Here is a 26288-nt window from a genome sequence, read left to right as displayed (position 1 = left end):
ACAAACTTTTGCTATGGGGCCCACGAATATCTAGTTACGCCTCTGACTGGATTAAAAGGACAAGACAGGAGGGGTTATGGCCCATTCAACATTAATTGATAGGACTCAAAGTTCTAGTTACACCCTTGTCTGACAGGTGATAAAGTCTGTCGAAATATTAGAATTACCTTTCACCAGGATTATATAGCAATACAATTATGTTTCAAATATATGTGGCCATAAAGGAATAAGAGTGCCCCTAGCAAAGTCTTTTTGTTTGATGGAAGCCGTAATGTGTCTGACCGCCAACCAATTATTACTGCTTTCTAAATATATGGATTCCATTTGATTAAGACTTGTTGTAAGCACAAAATCATATCTCTTATTGTTTTTCAGTCCTTTTATGGCTGATAAACTCTGAGGGAAAATCTTGTGTGGAATCAAACGCTGGTTAATTGTTTAAAGGTATGACCTACTGTATACCGACATTATCACTATGCGCTTCTGTGGCAAAATCTGGGTGCAGTTTAAAAATAGGAGTGTTGCCTGCATGGTATCCCCACTTAGGCCAGTATTCAATGCCTCTGATTCTTCATATTTTCTGGGGAATCAGTCAATTCCCCGGGTTTACAGGGAATTTTCTCACTGGAAAAACAATTCGCCCTATTCAATGGACACAATTCTCCGTAAATGAAGAGCGAATGTCTGGCGATTCTCTGTTTGTGATTCTCCGCGATTCGCCAGTGGTTTTCAATGGGGTTTTTAGTGGAATTTGCCGAGAGTATATTCAATGCTCAAGTGGAGAACTGCTTTCTCCAGTGATTTTCCCCGGATTCTCCATTTTACATTCGTCATCTTTTTCTGGAGAACTGGAATGTGATCTTTGAAAATAAAGCTTTTTTTTATTTTTATTTTGGTGTAAAAAAAATCTATATCTGTATATATATATATATATATATATATATATATTTTTTACACATTCACCAGCAGGGGGCCAAGCCGGGAGCCACTCATTAATATTCATATATTCACTGCACACTCGTCCCGATCATTACACATGCAAGATCGGGACCAGTGTGTAGCGGCTCCCTAACACAGCCCCCTGCCAGCTCTGGGGGCTCTCCCTCTGTCCCCCACAGCCCTCCTTCACCCCCGGTGTCCGGCGCAGGCAGGGAGGCTTCCATCTCCCTGCCTGCAGCCGTCCCCCAGCTCCCCGGCGGCATTCGCCGGGGGGGTTAAAATTCGCCGCCAGGGGCAGAGAGCCCCTGAGGCGTTGAATTGGGAGAACGGGCGGCTGCCCGGCAAATCTCCCTACAGGGAGAAGTGGGGAGAAAGTGCAGCGAATCCTACACAGGATTCGCTGCAGCTCCCCAGAGCAAGCATTGAATACCTGCCTTAGTGTGCCATGGCTAAAAAAACTTCTGTTAAAACTGTATTCCTGCAATAAATGCCCTGGCTTTTGTCAATTATGAATATCACTTACTTAAGGGATTCCAAATTATCAGAAGTATTGGGTACACTCAGCCAACACAAAAGGCTGTCCTTGGGCTGACCAGCAGGTGCTGTGCAGGCAAAATAATATAAGCCTAGTCCCACAATAAATAATATAAGCCTAGTCCCACAAGTTACCTCATACAGGCAAGATGAGAATTTCAGTTAGTGTGGGAAATGATTGGCAATATTTAAAACTCATTCGTGAGCTTTATGCCTGTCAAACCCAAGTACAGAAGCAAAACAAATAAAAATATATGAAAGTTTATCTAAACTTCTAAAGCCAGGTTACTACATCTAAAAAAAAAAAAAAAAAATTGAAAATATGCCCTCATAATAATCAAATTAATACACATTATGGCCCTTATTCAGATCTGATCGCAGTACAAATTTGTTCTCAAAATGAGCAAAACCATGTGCACTGCAGGTGGGGCAGATGTAACATGTGCAGAGAGCTAAATTTGGGTGGAGTGTGTTGGAACTGAAAGCTAAATTGCAGTCAAAACATAATGCAGTAAGTATTTACCCTGCACAGAAACAAAATAACTCACACAAATCTAACTCTCTCTGCACAGGTTACATCTGCCCCACCTGCAGTGCACATGGTTTTGCCCATTTTGAGAACAAATTTGTACTGCAATCAGATCTGAATAAGGGCCTATGTGCTGCATGGAGTATTGCAGTAGTCTCTTCACTGGTCTTCCCCACAAAAAAACACTTTTCCCCTACAATCTATTTTGGAGTGCAGCTACGTGGCTGATCTTCCTTGTAAAACACTCAACACCTGCTTCTCTGCTCTGCCACTTGGTCACCTGTATTTTACTGAAATATAGAACAATTCTACAAGCTATCCACATACATATATTTGCTTATCTCAAAATACCTCCCAGCTTTACTTATATGCTCTCATCTACACTTTTTACTTGCACTCATACACGGTTACAGAATTGTTTTTAGACTGCACAGACTGAAATGCTCTCCATGCAGTTAGGACTTTCCACGAGTCCACAAACCATGAGGATTTCCTTGAAAAAGCTTGCCTGAAGAAGTGAGTTAACATATTTCCCACATAACTTCCATAAGCTATTCAACCCCCTTATATATCACCTCTATACAGTCCACATAACTTTTTTGGAAGGCAAGCGCAGATCTTTACCAAAGATTTCTCTTAAGATCCCATGTGCATTTCTATGGATCTTTTGCTAAATATTCTCATCTTTCATTCAGCATGTAAAGGTGCCCACACACTAGAAAGATCTGCGATCATAAGATGTGCGCATAAATTAGCCTTCAAATCTTTTGTCTGATCTGTACAAAAGATTTCAGGCAAGTGCACATCTTTACCAAAGATTTTTCTTAAGATCCCGTGTGCGTTCCTATGGATCTTTTGTTAAATCTTCTGATCTTTTGTGCAGCACGTAAGATCAGAAGATTTAGCAAAAGATCCACGGGAGCGAGCATCGGCCGATTTTCGACCGATTATCGGTACATATCGGCCGATAAATCGGCCGATTTATCGAAAATCGGCCAATCGGCCCAAAAATCGTTCTAGTGTGTGGGCACCTTAAGATCAGAAGATTTAGCAAAAGATCCTTGGGAGTGCACATCCGACCAATATTGGCAGAAATTGTTGTAGTGTGTGTGTACACACCTTAAGATAAAGAATTCTGTTCAAACACAGTTGTACAATATCGTCAAGCCACATTTTTTAAATGTTATTAATTTCAAAACATACTTACCCAAATAAGTCTTGCATGGAAGTGATATTATTTATTAACATCCATGGTTCAGGAAGAGAAGACATGGTTAGCTCATGCAGTTTTGGGTCATGATGGGTCACAGGTGGCATACATACTGTAAGATGAGAATCTAGCCTATAAATAAGAACAAACAAACATTATACTTAAACCCTACAGATCATACTATGATCACCAGTGCAATACAATAATTCCATTAGAATGAAGGTCTTTTATTAAGCTCAGTATTAGGCAAGTGCAAAAACATTCATCCTATGCAAGATAGACAGACCCACAGTGGGATATTGATATTATTGATCATTGAAGCATGGACATCACACAACAGTTTCCTGTGCTATGGGTAAAATAGCCCATTATTCAAGGTTACGGTATAGATGATAGACAATGTCTAGGTTGACAGTATAATGGTCTACCACTAATGGTAGACATACCCTAGGTCAACACGAGTCACTTTTTTTGGTCTCCGTCAACATGGACCCCGTAAAAAGGTGTACTGCAAGGTTAGCCATGCTGTGGGCACAGTGCCTCACTGCACACTATTATATTTTCACTCTGGGGATTATTTTGGTTCACTCTTTCTGTCAAATTACTTCTTAGATGGACAAAACCATGTGCACTGCAGGTGGGGCAGATGTTACTTGTGCACAGATCATTAGATTTGGGTGGGGGTTTTACTTAAAAGGGAGACCTATATTGCAGTGTAAAAATAAAGCAGCCAGTATTTTCCCTGCACAGAAACAAAATAACTCACACAAATCTAATTCTCTCTGCACATTTTACATCTGCCCCACCTGCAGTGCACATGGTTTTGTCCATCTAAGAAGGATTTTGTCAGAAAGAGTGAACTAGAATAAAGTCATCTATGCCTACTTGGATAGTAAAAGTATGAAAAACCATCTTTGAGTGAAAAACTCATGTCAACCTTACTCATGTCGACTATATCCACCTTAAGCTTCTGTCAACCTTTTGTCAATGTGGACCTAGGGCATGTCAACCATTCTTGGGTGCCGACCTAGTCACTGTTGACCATTAATGGTCAAGCGAGTGACTGTTGACCTAGACATTATACTTTATATTTTACCATCCACACAGACTTTGATTGGTAACAGTGAAATTTTGCCAGGCGCAGTGAGGCACCTGAACCGAAGCATGGCGAGCCATGACAGAGCACGGGACACTAATTGGGGGAAGCAGCCTATTTTTTTAAATGGACACAAAAATCAAAACCACACACACAAACTGGGGTCTGGCTGTTGTTTGGGTCACGATGGGTTTGGCATTGCTTTCATTAGAAGTGCTCACCAGGACAAGGAGGTGCTCTCCTGAAAACCATTCACTACAACCAGAGGTAGGAAAAACACAGTAAATGTCATGTGTTTTTAGATTAAGGAGATATGCGGTGAAGACTGTTGAAGTGTATTGCTTAGGGATAGTGATCCCTCTATTCCCCAATTCTAAGGGGGATATGAGGTAGCCATATTTCCACAATAACTTTGCATAGTTTGCCTCCCTGGCAATAGCGGCCATTCAAGAGTGGTTATAGCGACCCCCTGGACAGGGACCTGCACTACAACTTCCAGTGGCAGATGCTGTTGCAAGGTCCTGTTTTTCATGCAATCCCAGACAGACTCGATAATATTGAGATCAGGGCTCTGTGGGGGCCATAGCATCACTTCCAGGACTCGTTCTTTAGGTTAAAGTTAGTTCTTAACGACATTGACTTATGCTTCGGGGTCATTGTCCTGCTGCAGAATACATTTGGGTCCAAACACCTCCATGATAGTTTTGCGTGATTGATAAGTACCTGCCTGTATTTCTCAGCATGGAGAACACCATTAATGTGACCAAATGCCTCAACTCCATTTTCTGAAATGGAGCCTTAAACTTGCTTCACTGTTGCCTGAAACTTATTGTACCACTTTCCAGCCCTTTGATGAACAAACTGCTTTTGTGGCACTTTAGGAATTTTATTTAAGAAACAGTGGTACTGTGAACAAGTCCTGGATTCTTGTTTAAAGTAGCTTTAAAAGGTTATGTTATAAACACTTGGCACTATTACACTTCGTATTAAGAGCCAGCAATGAGGAAGTGCAACCTGATATTGTCCTATTTCTCCAACCAAGATTCTTTAGTGTTCTTTTTTAAAGCTCATGCACAATAAATAAATAAATAAATAAATAAATAAATAAATAAATAAATACACACCCTTGTAGCATGGAATGGGGAAATCTCAGAAGCAGAAAGACATGATAAACCAAGTTATGAGGGAATATTACACATAAATTAATATCTGGAAAGCTACAATCCCAGAAGCCAATATTATATAAGCTGTAATGACATTCAAAAACGAATATTGGATAGTGTGTGATTGCAAAGCGCTAGGATGGTGGCAAAATTCTGTAGATGTATTTGCCCTGTGATAACAGGAGACCAGTACATTTCACAATAACGTGGCAACCTCCTGGGTTTACTGGTCACAGGCATCCACAGATGCTTCATACATCATACTAAACATTAGCTTTTGCTGGTCAATACAGTACTTCATTAGTCTCTATAGTAAAACCAGTATATTCAATGTTAATCATTAGAAACCAAGGTACATAGAAGGCCATGTCCCCTGACTTAATGTAAGGAACGGCTATTTTTCCACTGTAGTTCTGAGTATCTTCCATTTTTCCTCTAAAAAATCTTTTGAATTGTGGTTGGGAAGTCTGAAAATTTATATTGCCATTAATTTAGAAAAGATGGTTGTTATGAAATGTCAATTTATCTTTAGCAAGCTGTAAAAAAAAAAAAAAAATAGTTTAGGTTCCCTTCCAAACATAGAAGTATAAAAAGATTCTCAAAGCATACTACCTGTAAACACACCATCTCCATATCAGCCCAGACTTTAGTGCCCCCCTTCCCCCCCTTAGCCTGAAAAGTGACATTCTATTGGCTGGTAATTTAGCGCTCTCTCCATTCAAGTTCCTTAAGTGAGATTTTTACCAGCATATACCCAGAATACATCATAACAAAGAACACAAATTACTCAGACAGGAGGTTCAGCAGCAGGAGATTATGCCTATAAAAGCACGTTAAATGAACTTAACAGTTCCATTAGAAACGACATAATAAGTTAACAGAAAAATCCATACTGTACTCGTTTCCTAGCAGGGCGCCCAGATTTCCTACGTACGCTAACGTAGTGAAATTGCACCGCACATCGTATCACATGGCTTTTTGTGGCGTAAGATGCGATCTCAGTAGTTAATATGGTAAAACCCCACCACCCTCCACGTCACCCCGAAGCGTTTGAGTGTCCTCTGACCTTTTCATACCCCCACTATCCACGTCGGTGTGGAGTTGATTTTATATAGTGTGGCGAGCATAGCGAGCCGCCGAGCCGGAAGCGCGGTGAGCCCCGCGAGGGGACGCAGAATACATGTAAAGTAATCCGCGTACGCTCGCCACACTATATAAAATCAACTCCATACCGACGTGGATAGTTCAGAGGACGCGTTCTGCTGCGCTCGCCACGCTTCGGAGTGACGTGGAGAGTGGTGGTGTTCTACCATATGAACTACTGAGATCACATCTCACGCCACAAAAAAGGGCCATGCGATGCGATTTCACTCAGGGTGCAGTGAATAAATTAACTACTGAGATCGCATCGCAAGGCACAAAAAGCCATGTGATGCGATTTCACTATGCAGAATAGCCCACTAAGCAAATAGCTTAGTGGGCGCCCTGCTAGGAAACCAGTACCTCCATACATTTGCCAAGAGTCAGGGCAAAGGCACAGAGTCAAATGTAAAAATACAAAACAAAAACCCAAAACACAAGAAAAAGATGGAGAGAGAAAGTTCCAATCTATTTGTCCTTTTTCAAAACACAGCCTGTAAAATGGCAGATTGAACTGGCTGGTACATTAGTTCTCCTCAAAGCTTGATAAGTTTCACCCATAGAAAGAACAGACATTTTAATACACTGATAAAAAAAAACACAGGAGCACAGGTGGTGAAGCCATCTCTGGCAAGGAGTCTAATCCCTCCTTACTTTTAGATTCACAGGGCCCAATAGAAATACATTTCTACAGATAAGTGTTCAGTTGACAATAAGGTCATGTAACCACTAAATGTACAAACAAAAGCCATTGTTATTGCTATGCAACTGGTGGCGGGTGTGAAGTACCAAAGCCAGCAACTCATGAGCTCTATAGTACTAGTAAGTATAGGAAAGCATGCAATTCATCAGTTGCATGTGAAGCCACCTTACATTTACAAAAAATTCATGAGAAAGGAGGGAAGTAATAGTCTAGAACAAAAACTGCTTGCCCTGATCTATAAAGGGAACTTGTGTAAAAAAAAAAAAAAAAAAAAAAGGTTTCAAATCCTGTCGAACCAAATGGACTCCTAACTCTACAAAGTAATTTCCTTTAGAAATTGGATGAACTTTTATCCCATAACCTTTATTATTTCCAAATCTCATTCATGTTAGATAACACGTTTCTTCCTCCAGTCCTATTGGTATACAGAGGATTGACAATTTTAGAGCGAGAGTAAAGCCCTGTACACATGCATCGGTTTTTCCCGATTTTCAATTCAAGTTTGTGCATAGAAGCAAAATCGAATCGAATCCTAAACAAAATCAAATGGTTTTTGTGTCACTTTCGATCTACATTCGATGCACACTTCCGGTTTCACAAAATTGAACAGAAAAATCTACTGTGCAGCCAAAGAAATATCGAATTTGATTTAGTAAATCGAATGTGTACAATGTACCATGAATGTATATTGAATTCGATATCGAATGCAAAAGTACAGATCTAATGCCAAATCGAATGGAAAGATCTAATAGAAAAATCGAATTTAAAAGCAAAACGAAGTGTGTGTACATAGCTTTAGATTATGGCTTTCCTCTTGAATCTCAAAGGCTTACAAAAAAGAAGAATTGTGACAGTCTTCCATCTTAATAGCTTATTGGGTACTTGTTTCCTAGCACGGCCACAATCGCGGCCATCGGGTGTCATTTTTAGTGGTCTGCGACGCGACCGACGCCCCCGATTTTCCCATTGAAATGCATTAAAAAAAGTCAAAATCACGTCGGTCGCGTCGTATGCGGCTAAAAAAGGCTTAAATGGTCCAGACGCGATGCCCCCGATTTCCCCATAGGGAACAATGTTAAATGCCTCAATTTAGCCGCGATGCCCTCGATTTCCCATAGGAAACAATGTTAAATGCCTCAATTTCACAAAATCATCATAGGGAACAATGGTAAATGGGCCAGAAACCCCCCAAAACACCCCTGAACAGTGAAATGTCCCCACAAAAGTAGTTGACGCCACCCCACGATCAACGCGAACCCGAAGCGTGGCGAGCGCAGCGAGCCCGCGAGGGGCGGCGGTATGCATCCTCCGACCTTTCCATACCCCCACTATCCACATCGGCGTGGAGTTGAGAATAGAATAGTGTGGCGAGCGCAGCGAGCCACCGAACCCGAAGCGTGGCGAGCCCCGCGAGGGGACGCAGATACCTTCACAGGTAAACGCGTCCCTTCGCGGGCTTCACAGGTATCCGCGTGCGCTCGCCACGCTTCGGGCTCGGTGGCTCGCTGCGCTCGCCACACTATTCTATACTCCACGCCGACGTGGATAGTGGGGGTATGAAAAGGTCGGAGGACGCGTACCACCGCCGCTCGCCACGCTTCGGGTTCGCGTTGATCGTGGGGTGGCGTCAACTACTTTTGGGGGGACATTTCACTGTTCAGGGGTGTTTATTGGGCTTTCTGGCCCATTTACCATTGTTCCCTATGATGATTTGGGTAAATTGAGCCATTTAACATTGATTCCTATGGGAAATCGGGGGCATCGCGGCTAAATTGAGGCATTTAACATTGTTCCCTATGGGGAAATCGCAGGCATCGCATCGGTACCATCGCACCCGATTTTTTAGTGCATGCGATGGCCGCGATGCCCCTGATTTTTCCTAACGATGCCCACGATCATGATCGTTGTGGCCGTGCTAGGAAACAAGTACCACTTATTGTCTCTTTCAACTACTTATGTAAAGTCTGTTAGCCCTTTGGTATAAATGGAAGACTTCAGTGTCATGCAGTCTCATTTCTCTTCAAGTAAAATACCTGTAGGCATTCAAATGGAAGATTAGCCATGGTATATTTAAACTGGGCATCACCAGAAGTCTATTCTAGTACTACAAGTAATGTCATAGGCTTCGCTGATGCTGCAATGGTGTACAAAAAATAAAATATGTTTTTCACCCAGCCAAGTACAATACATTAGTCTTGATAAGACTTGCAGTGGATGTTCGTAGCTCTGGCTACAGAGGTCATGACTACATTAAAGTGTGGTTCCTGAAGAAATGCTTTTTGAAAGCATCTACAGGAGGGCAAGTATATTTATCTGACACTGTTGAGATTCCCTCCTATATGTATATGTTGAGATTCCTTCCATATACATCCCTTATCGTCCTATGAGATTGTGAGGATACCGGGTTCCCCAATCATTCAGAGACTCAGCAGATGAAACCAGAATAACGGTTTATTGTCCACAGCACACACAAATAGATAATAAACAGAAACAAGAGGCAAAATGTAGCATAGAAACAATATCCAGGCAGTCGCGTCACAGTGCCAAACCAATTCCACAGAGCAAAACTATCGCTTATCCACACAGCAGATTAGTCCTCCGAATTCCACAGGGATTCCCACCGCAACCCTATCACGTATTTCACACAGCCATGATAGTGCAGGCAACCTGTATAAAGTCCACACAGCACCGGACACTCCACACAGGAGTATAGTTGGGCCCACCAAGGGCAGATGATGCGTTCCACAAGATACCTAGGCTGAGTATGACCTCTTAGCCCAGGACAGTGACCAACATGAGGAGCTGGCCAGTGCAAGTGATTTTAAGACCTTCTGAATTCCCACGGTGCTTGAAACATCAGTGGAGTTTGCCCAGCTTCCTGACTGGTGGGTACAAGCATCAGGTCTAGCACTCCATTCTACAGCGGTCAATGCCCTGCTGCCCACCTGCTGTGTCAGGCTCCGCAATGCCGGTTAGAGTTCAGGAAGGCACAAGGAAGGGTAAATAGAAGGAACAAAGTCCTGATCACATAATAAAATACCATAATTACAGTTTTACTCTAGGGGGCGCATTTATCAACATAGAGCGATGCCGGCGCGGTGACATCGCATTGCGGTATTGTTAAATACCGCCTGGATGTATCATAAGGACGCAGGGACAAAGCTCCGAAAGGAGCCTGTCCCTGCGTAGCCCTGACCCAGAAGCCGGGGGGTCTGCTCATGCGCTGACCCCTCTGCCCCGCTCGGCAGTGCAATCCCGCAGCCATAGGCTACAATGGGCTATCGCCATCCCAGAATGGCGATAGCCCAGGGATGCGAAGCCATGCTGCCCGATGTTAATACATCGGGCAGCTTCGCATCACCCATAGAAACCTATGGGGGTTGCGTCCGGCGGCAGTGCAGGGGGGGATCGCAGCAGAAATCTCTGATCCCCCTTTGATACATTTGGGGGATACTTAATATTTGCAGCTAAACCCCAAAAACGGGTTTTAGCCGCAAATATGGTTTGATAAATGGGCCCCTAAGTCTGATATCCTGACAGATCACCAGAAGGACACCCTTTAAGTGCAATTGTAGTCCTAGCAGAGTCTAGCTATGGCAGTATTAACTTTATGAACCAAACTGCATTTCTATATTTGTAAGTGAACATATGCGTTCTAAAACAAATGATATTCGCTTGTGTTCTGATGCAGTTACAGTGTTATTACAGCTTTGTTAGGCAAATGGATTTCTGGTGCGTACATGGATGTTTCTTCAATCATCCCCAGTGACTTCAAATGAAAGTTTAAGCAATATTTTCAGAATTATCCAGACCAGACTTCACAGGTGCATTCAATGTCTTCGCTGTTTGATGAATGCTGCAAGAGCGACTATACACTGCTATTGGCGATAGACAATTTGTATCTAAACAACAAAGTTAATGCAAACTGGCGCAAGATCAAGGTGATTAATATAATAATCTGCAGCCTGTGGATCCCCCGGAGACCATCACACTCCAGAAATAGACATATAGAAACAACAAAAGGAGGGGAAGCCACTGGCGCTTTTAGGGATGAAATGGGTTTCCTTTGGATAACTAGGTGTGGGTGCCCAGTCACCTACAGTAATCCTATGGACATGCGGAGGGACAGTCCAAAACCAGCCACTGTAATCTTGCAAGTGGACAGACACTTACTTCAAAGTTCTGTCTCGCTTGCACATAACGGTTTCTTTATCCCCCTCAGCAGAATTCAACAGCACACATCAATCAGAGACACTGACACTTACTTATGCGTTCAGTCACGCGTTCACTAAGCAGGTTCTTTAGCCTCGTCAGGAAAGGACTCTGGTGCTTCCAACAGCAATTTATTTCACAGACGATAAAACTTCACAGACACTTGTAAAAGTAAGGTAAACAGACAGGACACGGAGCTTCAGGATAGTGTAGATCTTCCGGCAGTGTAGCGCTGCAGACGCACCCGCTGTCACGCTGATCCAGAAGCGAGTCTCCCGTCCTCCTTACGTGCTGACTGACTTCAGTGAAAAGGTCAGCCCCGGCAATCAATCAACGCGTTTCGGAACTGGTGTTCCTTCTTCAAGATCTGCCGTTGTATCTCCTGGGCCTCTTATTATAGGAGATTTCACTCTCACATGGCTCCCTTCTGTCCAATGCGAGAAAACCTAAAGCCTGGCTTCAATTAACGCAATGTATGCTGATACAATTTAGTACTCCCTATGTTACAATGTTGCAAGCTAGAGGTACAGAATATTTTAAAAGAATGTCATACATCCAGTGTGGGTATAATTATACAGGTCGAGTATCCCGTATCCGAATTATTCCGAAATACGGACATTCCAGAAAGTGAAATTTTTTTTTTTTTTTTGCTAAAAACTCACTGGGGACATTTGTAACAGCATCACTGAGGACATGATATGTAACTGGCACTATATATGTGCAAGACAATGATTGCTTGGCATTCAAATTCAATATCTGAGATAGTACACACATTTTGTTTCACGTTTTGAAACCTTGTTTTTTGAACAATTAAAATATATTTGTGTGTATTTTATGTGGTAATAAAATATATTTGTGTGTATATTATGTGTTTATACAGCATAAATGCAAGATACTTCAAAATACATCATTGAAATATTAAAATATTCCGAAATACGGAATAATCCGTTATCCAAAATTCTCCTGGTCCCGAGCATTTTGGATAAGGGATACTCAACCTGTACATCAATAAATAAATATGATACATAAATATAAAAATACAAATATTGGTATAAATGCTAAAATCATCTCATAAAATGCATATGCATTAAAAAGACAGGCATAAAAGAGAAGAGGAGATAAAAAACATAATTAATACAAATTTATATATATATCTATAAAAACCATTTGTATTCAAAATCAAGGTTTAAGCCTCTCGGTGTTAAAGTTTTAAGCTCAAAAATGGTTCTCATCTCTAATTTGGCAAGGTCACTTTCTGCATTACGTTTTCTCCAATTTTTATTGCATAACTTAATGCCGCAGAAGGATTTTAACTGTTTGATGTTACAGGAGTGCTTTTCTTTAAAATGCATAGAAACACTGTGCAGTTCGTATCCCTTTTTTACATTACGAACATGCTCTCCTAATCTTTCTTTCAACATCCGGCCTGTACGGCCAACATATTGGTATCCACAGTTACATTCCAATAAATATATAACATTAACAGACCCACATGTGATAAAGTCTCTGATAGCATATGATTTGTTGGTGACATTTGACTTATACTCAGAGACCTTATTAACAGTGGTACAAGATTTACACATGGTACATTGGCCACAACGATAAAATCCCTTCGATGTAATTCTAGATGGTCTTTTATCAATAGACAATTTGCCCTCCTGTCTCTCGGTGGTTTCACAGGATAAATAATTATATGTTAATAGAAGACCTGGCTTCATTCATGAAATCACCCTCATTTGACTTTACAGGTTAGCCAGCTCTGCCAGATGGAGTAAAGAGACACCTGATTATCGATCACATACATCATCTTTATCTTTATAGTAGTGTATATACACACACACAGTGATCTCCTTCCCTTCTAGGCCCTCCCCTCACCATTTCTTATCTACTTCATTACTCTTTTACTACTCATTTTATTTGCTCATGATATATTAAATTACATATGAAAGACCCTTGATTATTGTTCTGCACGAACCTGAACTGTATATCTTCAGTATTTTTCTATTTTATTGCTATTTTTTAATTTGCACTATTATGGGCCAATATTTGTGCATTTCTAAGATTCTCAATAAAAACAGGATTGTTAAAAAAAAAATAAACTGTACCTGTGTATTAGCAAGGCGCCCACTAAGCCATTTGCTTAGTGGACTATTCTGGGAAGTGAAATCGCATCGCACGTGTTTTCCGTGCGATCTCACTAGTTTATTCACTGCACCCTGGCCGCGGATCACATGCAAAGTAGCATACGATTTAGCACACCCTAACTATCCACGGCACCTCGAATCGTGGCGAGCGTATGCGGTTACGCATTCTCTCGTCCTATTCATACCCCCACTAGCCATGTCGGCGTGGAGTTGATTTTATAAAGTGTGGTGAACATAGCGAGCCGCGTGGCAAGTGCAGCGAGGGAACGCCGATTACTTTACATGTATTCCGCTGCGCTCGCCACAATTTATAAAATAAACTCCATGCCGGCGTGGATAGTGGGGGTATGAAAAGGTCGGGAGGACACAGAACCATGTCCACTCGCCATGGTGTGCATGGGTGCTTTTCAAATGAAGTACCATCACATCGGTGCTTATACAATGAAAAAAAAAAAAAAAAAATAATCGCATTGCACTGCAAAACTGCATGCAATGCAATTTTCCTATGGCGCCGTACGTATGTAAATTGGGCGCCCTGCAAATACACAAGTACCAACTAAACCCATTCTGAATGAGAACATCTATCTTCTGGAAAAATGGGGAAAGGGGGAGGGGATGGGGGCCAGGTGCACAGGACTAATTTGCTAGCAGGTAAGAAGGTTAAACTCCAGTCAACATGTGAGTGAGTAAATTATGTTATAATCTCGTTGTGGAGGTGCTCCCGGGGAGTATGGTAAGTACAATTGGAAACGGGTTGATATTCAAGGGAGAATATCAGGAAAGAAACTCCCGGGTGGGGCACTGCCTTCTATAATATAAACGTATCAGTCTAAAATATCAACTTTATTAATACTAAAATTGATCCTGTTAATGGATCAAGAGACGAACATGAGACGAGGACATACAGATAACATGAATAGAAAAAATTGAGAAAAGATCGTGAAAATATGATATCTGGGTCTGAAAATGGGCTAAATGCCTCTGTTCAATATGGCTGTAATATCAGCGTATTCCTGTAAAGGATTATTTCAGACTAAGCACGTCTTCAATCAACCATATTGGTTATCATAAGCACATATCTAATAAATGCGTAACAAATGGCACACTGTCTGGCAGTACAACTTATTGTTATCTTAATTACTTTCTAATGGTCGAAAACTGTGTATAATCTCACTCTAATTGGACTGCAAGATCCAAGAGAAATTGAGAATTGTGGTGAAGTACCTGGGTTGAAAATGCTCGCCTAGTGGCTGCTGCCTGTGCATATGATGGCAACCGGACAACTGCACAGTTGAGCGGACTCTGCGAGCGTCACAGGTACAGGAGTTAAGACAAAAAGGAGGTTTCTGCTGTCTCCAGGGGTGACCAACCTGGCCCTGTTATACAGTGACAGCGCAGAGTCAGGTAATGGGTCCCCTGGGGATGAGAGAACCCCGACTATGGGAGATGCCAGAAAAGAAGAGCAATTTCACTTTAATCCCAGGTATACGCTACTGTCCAGTGTGTACGCATGTAGACGTAGTGAACAATGGTTGAGCGGTATATCTGGGTAGTGAATTGCAGAAGGAAGCACAGGGTGCACTCTGGTATTGTTCCTAGTGGGTCGCTGCTATACCGTGCAAAGGTAGTAAAAAAGGAGGAGATTTCAGAAAATGCACAATCTGTACTTCACATAAGACTGAATATCTTGCTCTAATTGGCCGCAAGCCCAAGAAAGAAATGGGCTAACAAAAATTGATACAACTCCCAGTCAGATGGATATCTATGATAGAATATACACAATGGTTTAGAATGCAGTCCTGGTCTGTAGTCTTGTGTCGGCACACACTATGTGTCGACCTTACCCAAATACACTATATTCAATGTTGAAATTTTTGATGAATGGAGGGAACAAGTCCCACGTATGTGACAGGGTGAGAATATATATGAAGGAAAGAATCCCCTATAAATACGGAGTCACACTTTAAAACCTTAAGTCAATCAATACATTCAAATATAGCATAAACTGGTATAGGCAGGGTGACAGGGTGGGGTAATTGGAGAGAGAAATCCTCCATGCAATACAGGTTCACAATTTAGTGCATGCAACTCCCAGTCAGATGGATATGTATGGTGGAATATACACTATGGTTTAGAGTGCAGTCCTGGTCTGTAGTCTTGTGTCGGCACACACTATGTGTCGACCTTACCCAAATACACTATATTCAATGTTGAAAATTTTTGATGAGTGGAGGGAACAAGTCCCACGTATGTGACAGGGTGAAAATATATATGAAGGAAAAAATATATATGAAGGAAAAAATCCCCTATAAATACGGAGTCACACTTTAAAACCTAAGGTCAATCAATACATTCAAATATAGCATCAACTGGTATAGGCAGGGTGACAGGGTGGGGTAATTGGAGAGAGAAATCCTCCATGCAATACAGGTTCACAATTTAGTGCATACAACTCCCAATCAGATGGATATCTATGATGGAATATACACAATGGTTTAGATTGCAGTCCTGGTCTGTAGTCTTGTGTCGGCACACACTATGTGTCGACCTTACCCAAATACACTATATTCAATGTTGAAATTTTTTTAAATGGAGGGAACAAGTCCCACGTGTGTGACAGGGTGAAAATATATATATGAAGGAAAGAATCCCCTATAAATACGGAGTCACACTTTAAAACCTAAGGTAGATCAATACATTTAAATATGGCATCAACTGGTATAGGCAGGGTGACAGGGTGAGGTAATTGCAGAAAGAAATCCTCCATGCAATACGGGTTCACAATTTAGTGCCTAGGTGAATCAACATGTGATATCAATAAATATAGGTAGGGGGTTGTATTGCCATAACCCTGTAATTCCAACCATTAAAAAGCAGATAATGACAGTATTGCCCTGAGGGCTGTTGGTAACTCACGGACACCGGTTCCCGGGTGCAGCGCTGGGAATATCGCGCTGTCAGGGCAGTAGTAGTAGCCAAGTAGATATGTGTGAAGCGTGCAGGGTCCCGCTTGTACACAGCGGGGTCCTAGGACACCGAGACGTACGTTTCACGTAGGAAGCTTTCTCAATCGGTGAGAAAGCTTCCTACGTGAAACGTACGTCTCGGTGTCCTAGGACCCCGCTGTGTACAAGCGGGACCCTGCACGCTTCACACATATCTACTTGGCTACTACTACTGCCCTGACAGCGCGATATTCCCAGCGCTGCACCCGGGAACCGGTGTCCGTGAGTTACCAACAGCCCTCAGGGCAATACTGTCATTATCTGCTTTTTAATGGTTGGAATTACAGGGTTATGGCAATACAACCCCCTACCTATATTTATTGATATCACATGTTGATTCACCTAGGCACTAAATTGTGAACCCGTATTGCATGGAGGATTTCTTTCTGCAATTACCTCACCCTGTCACCCTGCCTATACCAGTTGATGCCATATTTAAATGTATTGATCTACCTTAGGTTTTAAAGTGTGACTCCGTATTTATAGGGGATTCTTTCCTTCATATATATTTTCACCCTGTCACATACGTGGGACTTGTTCCCTCCATTTAAAAAATGTCAACATTGAACATAGTGTATTTGGGTAAGGTCGACACATAGTGTGTGCCAACACAAGACTACAGACCAGGACTTCATTCTAAACTATTGTGTATATTCCATCATAGATATCCATCTGACTGGGAGTTGTATGCACTAAATTGTGAACCTGTATTGCATGGAGGATTTCTCTCTCCAATTACCACACCCTGTCACCCTGCCTATACCAGCTGATGCTATATTTAAATGTATTGATTGACCTTAGGTTTTAAAGTGTGACTCCGTATTTATAGGGGATTCTTTCCTTCATATATATATTTTCACCCTGTCACACACGTGGGACTTGTTCCCTCCATTTAAAAAAATTTCAACATTGAATATAGTGTATTTGGGTAAGGTCGACACAGTGTGTGCCGACACAAGACTACAGACCAGGACTGCAATCTAAACCATTGTGTATATTCCATCATAGATATCCATCTGATTGGGAGTTGTATGCACTAAATTGTGAACCTGTATTGCATGGAGGATTTCTCTCTCCAATTACCCCACCCTGTCACCCTGCCTATACCAGTTTATGCTATATTTGAATGTATTGATTGACTTAAGGTTTTAAAGTGTGACTCCGTATTTATAGGGGATTCTTTCCTTCATATATATTCTCACCCTGTCACATACGTGGGACTTGTTCCCTCCATTCATCAAAAATTTCAACATTGAATATAGTGTATTTGGGTAAGGTCGACACATAGTGTGTGCCGACACAAGACTACAGACCAGGACTGCATTCTAAACCATTGTGTATATTCTATCATAGATATCCATCTGACTGGGAGTTGTATCAATTTTTGTTAGCCCATTTCTTTCTTGGGCTTGCGGCCAATTAGAGCAAGATATTCAGTCTTATGTGAAGTACAGATTGTGCATTTTCTGAAATCTCCTCCTTTTTTACTACCTTTGCACGGTATAGCAGCGACCCACTAGGAACAATACCAGAGTGCACCCTGTGCTTCCTTCTGCAATTCACTACCCAGATATACCGCTCAACCATTGTTCACTACGTCTACATGCGTACACACTGGACAGTAGCGTATACCTGGGATTAAAGTGAAATTGCTCTTCTTTTCTGGCATCTCCCATAGTCGGGGTTCTCTCATCCCCAGGGGACCCATTACCTGACTCTGCGCTGTCACTGTATAACAGGGCCAGGTTGGTCACCCCTGGAGACAGCAGAAACCTCCTTTTTGTCTTAACTCCTGTACCTGTGACGCTCGCAGAGTCCGCTCAACTGTGCAGTTGTCCGGTTGCCATCATATGCACAGGCAGCAGCCACTAGGCGAGCATTTTCAACCCAGGTACTTCACCACAATTCTCAATTTCTCTTGGATCTTGCAGTCCAATTAGAGTGAGATTATACACAGTTTTCGACCATTAGAAAGTAATTAAGATAACAATAAGTTGTACTGCCAGACAGTGTGCCATTTGTTACGCATTTATTAGATATGTGCTTATGATAACCAATATGGTTGATTGAAGACGTGCTTAGTCTGAAATAATCCTTTACAGGAATACGCTGATATTACAGCCATATTGAACAGAGGCATTTAGCCCATTTTCAGACCCAGATATCATATTTTCACGATCTTTTCTCAATTTTTTCTATTCATGTTATCTGTATGTCCTCGTCTCATGTTCGTCTCTTGATCCATTAACAGGATCAATTTTAGTATTAATAAAGTTGATATTTTAGACTGATACGTTTATATTATAGAAGGCAGTGCCCCACCCGGGAGTTTCTTTCCTGATATTCTCCCTTGAATATCAACCCGTTTCCAACATCTATCTTCTATAAGCAGGTTTGTGAAGTAACCGGTTTCAAAATAAATCTTTTTTGCATAAGAGTAATTTGAAACCAATCAATTAGTTCCTTAATCTACTCTGAATTTGAACTTTCCCTCTCAATTCTAATGGGGCCTACACACAGGGCGATTGTGCTGAGCGATCTGTCAGGACCAGCATTCTCCGGTGAGAACACTAGCCATGACTAGCGATCTGACTAGATTTATCCTGCATGCAGGATCTTAATCGCCTGCGCATGGCTATGGCCACCACAAACAGAGCAATGTAGATTCATTTTCTAAGCGAAGAGGGTGTGTGGGTGTGTTACTTAAGGACTTACCGCAAGCATCTCTCTTTTGGGGTTTGGACTTCATCTTGCTTTCCTAAATGACTATGTCCAAACTACGGTGTTACACAATGGGTTTGAAGTCCCTACTACAGACTACATGCATTGGATTTTTACAACCACATCTGCTTGCAAAGGTAGTAGACAGGTGTTCTCCAGATGGCCAGCCTTAGCCCTCTTTGCAGCCTGTAGCATTACATAGAACATCACTAAGCCTAAATAGAAAACTGCTTTACAGTAGAAAACACAGAACAGGTTTTTACTGATATTAAATACCAAAAAAAAACAAAAAACTAAGGGGTGTGCAATACATTTTCAGATGTGCATTGCATAGGTAGGAGTAGACACAATCAGGACTGTAATCTCTGCCTTGTGAAAAGGTCAGGCACAGAACCATATATGGAAAACAGAAAATATAGAGAGAGCGCTTATACCACCAAATGGAACTTCCACCAGTTTGTAATCATATACAGTACAATAACCCAATACAATGTATAATCATAAAACCAGAATGCTTTATTTTTGTTTCAAAGACCACATCTGGACATTGTATCCTTTTCGGAAAAACGAAATCAATAACCCGACGCATTTCGTCTTGAAAAAGACTTCATCAGGGGTTTACACTGTTCGTGGTAAAGACAATAATAGCATATTACATACTGATATTGACATATCTTATTTTAAGAAAAGTACATAGAATTAAAAAACCTATAATATTTTATAAAAAAGGTATTTTGTTCTAAAAACCATTATTGGCAATCGGACATGTTTGTCCATACAAAGGAAAAGAGGATGAGCACATAAGAAAAGACAGAAATTCAGAAAATGCATGGATGAAACAAATTTTTTTTTATATGAATGATATTATACAGTGTCATACAAAAACATTGTAGAAAGATTTGGTTACAACAATTGTATATAGTCGGAGGAGTGTAAGACACATACCTAGGTGTGATTTCAAACGCTTAAACTCGCGTGTAACACCATCAGGGTTTGCAGGCTGTAATAACCTTCCCCTCAGTGGGGCAAATTCCAAGTATCTATAGAGGAACCACGTGATATATGATCCTTTAACATATTGTATAAAAATTAAAAAAATATATACAATCAATTAGTTACGTACCCAAAGCTTCCCCAATTGGGGTCAAAAAGTACACGATATATCCTTCTTTATGCCCTTATTAAGGGTGCAGGCACATGAAATCCTGAATTTAAGGGATCATTCCATTAATAAAGAACTGTCGTCGAGATATGTGCAATGAAGATGGCCTGATCCACCAAGTCTGATTCACAGTATCTAAAAAGTGGGCCACAAGTATGTTGTATCATATATACTGGATATGTATCACCAAAATATATATCCCTAATTATAGCACTACAAGGGTTACATACCAGATGTTCAGCTGAAGAATGGGTACGGTGCGTGTGGGTATCCGCAAAATAAATTTCTACAAACAGCTCAATTTCTATAAATAATGTAAATAACATCTTATTAGAACATTGGTGTTTTTCTGATTTTTTATCACCACCTTAATGTTACTGATGGGGCCACTAAGAGAACCATATATATGCAGAAATTTCAACCAGTAAAAAAGTCAAAGGTTCACATCCTTTACAAACTTGTTTTGGAGCTCAGATCCATGATCTTCTACGACTACAAGGACAGTTGGACAAATGAGAGCTGCTTTTGTTGAGGTTGCACCAATCTCAACCATTGTGTTTTAGTGGTCTGCAGAATTTCAGTGAGTTAGTCCACCATCACAGATGACATTGCTGGCCAGAATCGAGGTGGACTCCACAGTGCCAAGGCCCAGTTATAGAAGGAGAACAGCATCTTGTAATCCCTTCACTTGATACTACAAGAAAAGCTCGGTAAGGGTTAGGTTTCTACACACCAGGTTCCCCATTGGATGAAAGGCTCAGGTGACTTGGTGTCACAACATACAGTTGCTCAAACGGTCTGAAATAATCAGCGCCGATGAATTCTGCATCTACAGTTTCAACCACAAAACTAAATGGTCAACAAGTATACCCCAGTTCGAGGTGGAACGCAACTGAAGTTCTGATGTGGGTGCAGCATGACCATGCAGATGGTGGCTGTTTGGTGGCCAAGACTGGTCATGTAGCTACTGTACAACAGTGCACTGTCATTGGGAACAGTATATGGTCACTAGGTCGCTGTGCATTTAGATCGACCACTGAAAGTCGACAGGGTCATTAGGTCGACATGGGTTTTTATTTTATTTTTGAGCCAAGAGGTGGTATTTCATGCTCTACCATCCACTAGGGTGTGGTGGGAGAATATAATAGTGTGCAGAGTGTTGCGAGGCACCAAGCCTGAAACATGGCGAGCGCAGCAATAGTGTCCATGTCAACTGTGTCGGCATTCTGGACCCAAAAGTTAAAAACCCAACGTCGACCTAATGCACCACACACTGGGGACTAATGCTTGTAACTAGTGTTGCAAGCCATTTCTAGGCACCATCCAAATACTAACATTTGTTAGTGAATTCAAAATCATGACAATATACCTGCCCACAGGCCCAGGTTGTGGCTTTTATGGCCCTTAAATGCATCTAGGAGCTCGGTCATCTACAATACAGTTCAGACCCAGCAACTTCATGTCCCCACAAATCAAGTGCAAGACGTCTGATCACCATTAGCTAATACAACATTTAGAATACATACCTATTTCAGACTGTTCCAGCTGCTTTAACAAGTGGTTTGTGCACATGCAAGTTTGCAGACTTTTTTGGCGAATACTTAGAAAAACAATTAATGTTCACTTTGTAACTAGAACAGTTTTTGTGCATCCAGAATCATATTTTAGACCCTTCGTACAGCACTAGAGGAAATCTGCATTATAAACCATCCAAGTGGTGATCTTTCATTTAATCTAACATAAAAAGGGAAACTTAATTATCCAATAGTCCATGGCAGTCATTCCAATTATTAATGCATAAGTTAAACTAGAGTTTGTATCTGCCATCAAGTGATGTCAATTTGAATATAACATTTCTATGTTTCTCGCAGTATGTTACTCAATGGCAGCTTGAGCAAGAAAATTCAAGAAAAAATGTCGGATTATACTCACCGATAATTCCTTTTCTTCTTAGAGAACATGGCAGCCTTCACATTGGGATTTCATCCCTCTTCCTTGTAATTAGACAGGTTACTTTTTTCACAAGGACCTCCCCTTCCTGTATAAATCCCTGCTCCTCCCAGACCCTGGTGTCTTTTCGAGTGTCTCCTTCCATAAACCTGGGAAAAAAACACAAAAGGGAGGGCAAATAATGGCTGCCATGGTCTCTAAGAAGAAAAGGAATTATCTGTGAGTATAAAACAACATTTTCTTCTACGATCCCATGGCAGCCTTCACATTGGGAAATACCAAAGCCATAATAAGTAAGGGAGGGACACAATGCATGCTCTGTAAGATTTAATTCTCAAACACACTCTGCAGAACTTGACGCCCAAACTGGGTTCTGGATAGATCTAGCTCATAATGCCTTGAAAAAGGTATGAATTGAGGACCAAGTGGCAGCATCACACAGCTCTTTGATTGATGCCTTCGCCTTCAAGGCCCAAGACATTGCAGTAGCCCTAGTGGAGTGTGCCGTAACGATTGCCGGAACTTCTCTTCCTTCCAATTTATACGTAAATGATAGAACTTCCCTTAACCACCTTGCAATGGTCTGCTTGGTAGGTTTAAGCCCTTTTCTAGCTCCTTCTGGAATGATGAATAGGCTTTTCGATTTTCTGACCTCTTCCATTCTCTGTAGATAAATGGTAATACCTCTTACCACATCCAACTTGTGTAATGACTCTTCCTCTTCATCTTTTGGATCAGGATAAAATGAGGGTAACGAAATCTCTTGATTGAGGTGAAATTCAGAAATGACCTTGGGAATGAAATGTGGATTTGTTCTCAAAATTATTCTACTTGGAAGTATTTTCAAGTAGGGTTCTTCAGGCCAAAGGGCTTGTAATTCACTGACTCTTCTTGCCGATGTTATTGCAACTAAAAACACTGTCTTCCAGGTTAAATACTTTAGCGAAGTCTCTGACAAAGGCTCAAAGGGGGATTTCATCAAGGCTGTAAGAACTAAATTCAAATCCCATGAAGCTACTAATGATCTAATTGGAGGTCTCAATCTCTTGATTACATTACAGAATCTTATTATCAGTTGTTCTTCTGAGAGTTTCCTTTCCAACAAAACGCTTAAGGCTGAAATCTGCACCTTCAAATGTAGAATTGGCCAGACCATCGGAGAACCCCTTACAAAGAAACTAACACCTCTGCCGTTGATACCATATGCATTGACTCTGATATTCCCCTCCAATTGATAAAGGCGCGCCATACGCTGTAGTAAACTCGTTTTGTTTCAAGGAGTTCCTCTCAATTTCCAGGCCGTCAAAGCTAGTGTAGCTGGGTCTGGGTGGAATACTTGATCTTGCTTCAATAGAGTCGGTATTATTGGTAGGGTCCAAGGACCTTGAACGGCCAATCTCTGAATTGTTGTAAACCAAGCTCTTCAAGGCCAAAAGGGAAGAATTATTATTACTTCTATTATCTTCTTCAAGACCTTGTAAATAAGTGGGACTGGAGGAAAAACATACCCTAGATGAAATGTCCATTGGACTGAAGGCATCTGCCGCTGATGTCTGGGGAAGATAATATCTAGAGAAGAATTTCTCTACCTTTTTGTTCAAGTGGATTGCCATAAGGTCTACTTCTGGAACCCCAAAACGACTGGTCAGTTCCCTGAAGACTTCTCCATTCAATTCCCACTCGCCTGGAAGGATTTGATTGCGACTGAGGAAATCTGCCAGAATATTCTGTTTCCCTGGCATGAATATGGCTGTTAGGGAATTTCTCTTCTGCCCATGATAGTATCCTTGAGACTACAGTCATGAGGGACTTGCTCTTCGTACCCCCCTCATGATTTAGGTACGCCACGACTGAAGTATTGTCCGAAAAGATTCTTAAATCTGATTTCTTGATTCTTGGAGACAAAGCTCAGATTTCTCTCCAGACTGCCTCGGCCTCCCGCCAATTGGACGAATTTAGACTCTTTCTTTGTCCACAGACCTTGTACCGTCTCTCCTTCGCAGTGAGTTCCCCAACCCGACTGACTTGCGTCGGTTGTGATGACTAAGAACCAGGGGACCTGTAATGATGTCACCCTGTCCCTTAAGGTTGGCTTGATTCACCATGACAGACTTCTTTGCTTTGTCTGAAAGAGATATCTTTTCCGTCTTTGCCCATCTTCTTTTTAGGTACAGAAGAACTGCCCACTGCAATTCTCTCATATTCCATTGGGCCCATGGAACTATCCCAATCGTGGATGACATCATTCCCAGAAGTTTCACCCAATCTCTCAGAATCACCACTTTTCTTCTTGACAATGAGATGGCTAGGTCTTTTATCTTCATACATCTCTCCTCTGACAGTGAAATGTTGAACTTCATAGAGTCTATCATCACTCCAAGAAACTTTATTCTTTGTGTTGGATTTAACTGGCTCTTTCCTAGGTTCACTAGCCAACCGTGAGACTGCAGATATTCCATAACTATCTGGAGATGTTCCTTCAGAGTCTGCTTGGATGAGGCCGCTATAAGAATAAGGCCATAAATGAATCCCCTTTTTCCTGAGATTCGCCACCACTGTTATCAATACCTTTGTGAATACTCTCAGGGATGAGGCTAATCCGAAAGGCAGGCACGTGAATTGGTAGTGCTTTCCTTTTATTGAAAACCTGAGAAATCTTCTGTACTTGTGGTGAATTGGAACATGATAATAGGCGTCTTTCAAGTCCAGAGACACCATAAAGTCTCCTCTTCTTCCTGCTGTAATTGTTTTCATAGTTTCCATGCGGAACTTTCTTACCTCCAGCAACGGATTCAGACGCCTCAGGTCCATTATTGTCCTGAAGCCACCCGTACTCGCTCACAAGAAAAAGATTGGAATAAAACCCCCTCCGTCCTTTGATTTGATGGGACAGGTTCTATCGCCTTGATTAGTAGTAGATTGACTATGATTTTCTTCAGCTCTTTGTTTTCTAATATCGACTTTGGATCTCTTGACTCCATAAAATAGTCTCTGATAGGTATTTGAACAAACTCCAGTCGATAACCTTCAGCAACTATGTTCTGTACCCATTCGTCCTGAACTGAATTCCCCCATCTGCTGGAGAACTGCAATAGACGGACTCCTACTGGGGGAAACGGCTGAACGTCATTGTCTACCACTTCTTCGAAAGTTTTGTCTAAAGGACTGACGCGAGGAGGCAAATGTCCCTCTTTGATTATATGGCCTACCCGGCCTATACGATTTAGCTTCTCTGAATGCTTGTCTGGAGCTTGCAGGATATTGAAAGCGATTCTTCTTATCCTGGGGTAACTTCAGGGATTTGCCTCCAGTAAATCTATGAATTAGAGCATCTAATTTGGTTCCAAATAAAAAGGCTCCTTCAAATGGTAATGATACCAATCGGTTCTTTGAATTGGAGTCAGCGGACCAGGGCCTTAGCCACAGCGCTCTTCTTGTGGCTACACCTGCTGACATTGCTCTGGCTGCAAACGTTGTAACGTCCAATGAGGCCTCACATAAGAACTCAACCGACTTTTGAATAATCTCTAAATTTTTAAACAGGTATTGTCTAGAGATCTTCTCTTCAATATCATTATGAAGTGTAGTGCACCACATTCTTAGAGCTCTAGACACTGACGCCATTGATACTCCAGCTTTCAGAGATACTGCTGTGGAGAAATGCAATTTCCTTAGTGAATTCTCCATTCTCCGATCCATTGGATCTTTAAAGGAGGCCCCGTCCTCCAAAGGTAAGGTGGTACGTGATGTAACTTCCGCCACAGCTGCATCTATTCTTGG

At 41.5% G+C, this 26288-nt stretch overlaps 1 protein-coding gene and 1 long non-coding RNA gene across 4 annotated transcripts in view; both read right to left on the bottom strand.

Moving 5' to 3' along the window:
• Positions 1-26288, bottom strand: part of LOC146074268 (oocyte-specific histone RNA stem-loop-binding protein 2-like) — an 88592-nt gene that overhangs the window by 58268 nt on the left and 4036 nt on the right. For all 3 annotated transcript variants that reach the window (XM_083182174.1, XM_083182173.1, XM_083182172.1), the window contains exon 2: positions 3210-3344. In XM_083182174.1, coding sequence (XP_083038300.1) covers positions 3210-3344 — 135 coding nt within the window. The remainder of the gene's footprint in view (positions 1-3209; positions 3345-26288) is intronic.
• On the bottom strand, positions 5931-21158 carry LOC146072383 (uncharacterized). The gene is made up of 4 exons (XR_014473102.1): positions 20789-21158; positions 20520-20693; positions 20342-20436; positions 5931-6007 (listed from the first exon to the last, which is right to left on the bottom strand). It is a non-coding gene; the product is annotated as an uncharacterized LOC146072383 (long non-coding RNA).

The sequence above is a fragment of the Crinia signifera genome, chromosome 4 (genome assembly GCF_055691185.1).
Source record: "Crinia signifera chromosome 4, ASM5569118v1, whole genome shotgun sequence".
Classification (NCBI taxonomy): Eukaryota; Metazoa; Chordata; class Amphibia; order Anura; family Myobatrachidae; genus Crinia; species Crinia signifera.
Note: the sequence above shows the minus strand (reverse complement) of the source record. Positions and strands in the feature narration are given on the sequence as shown.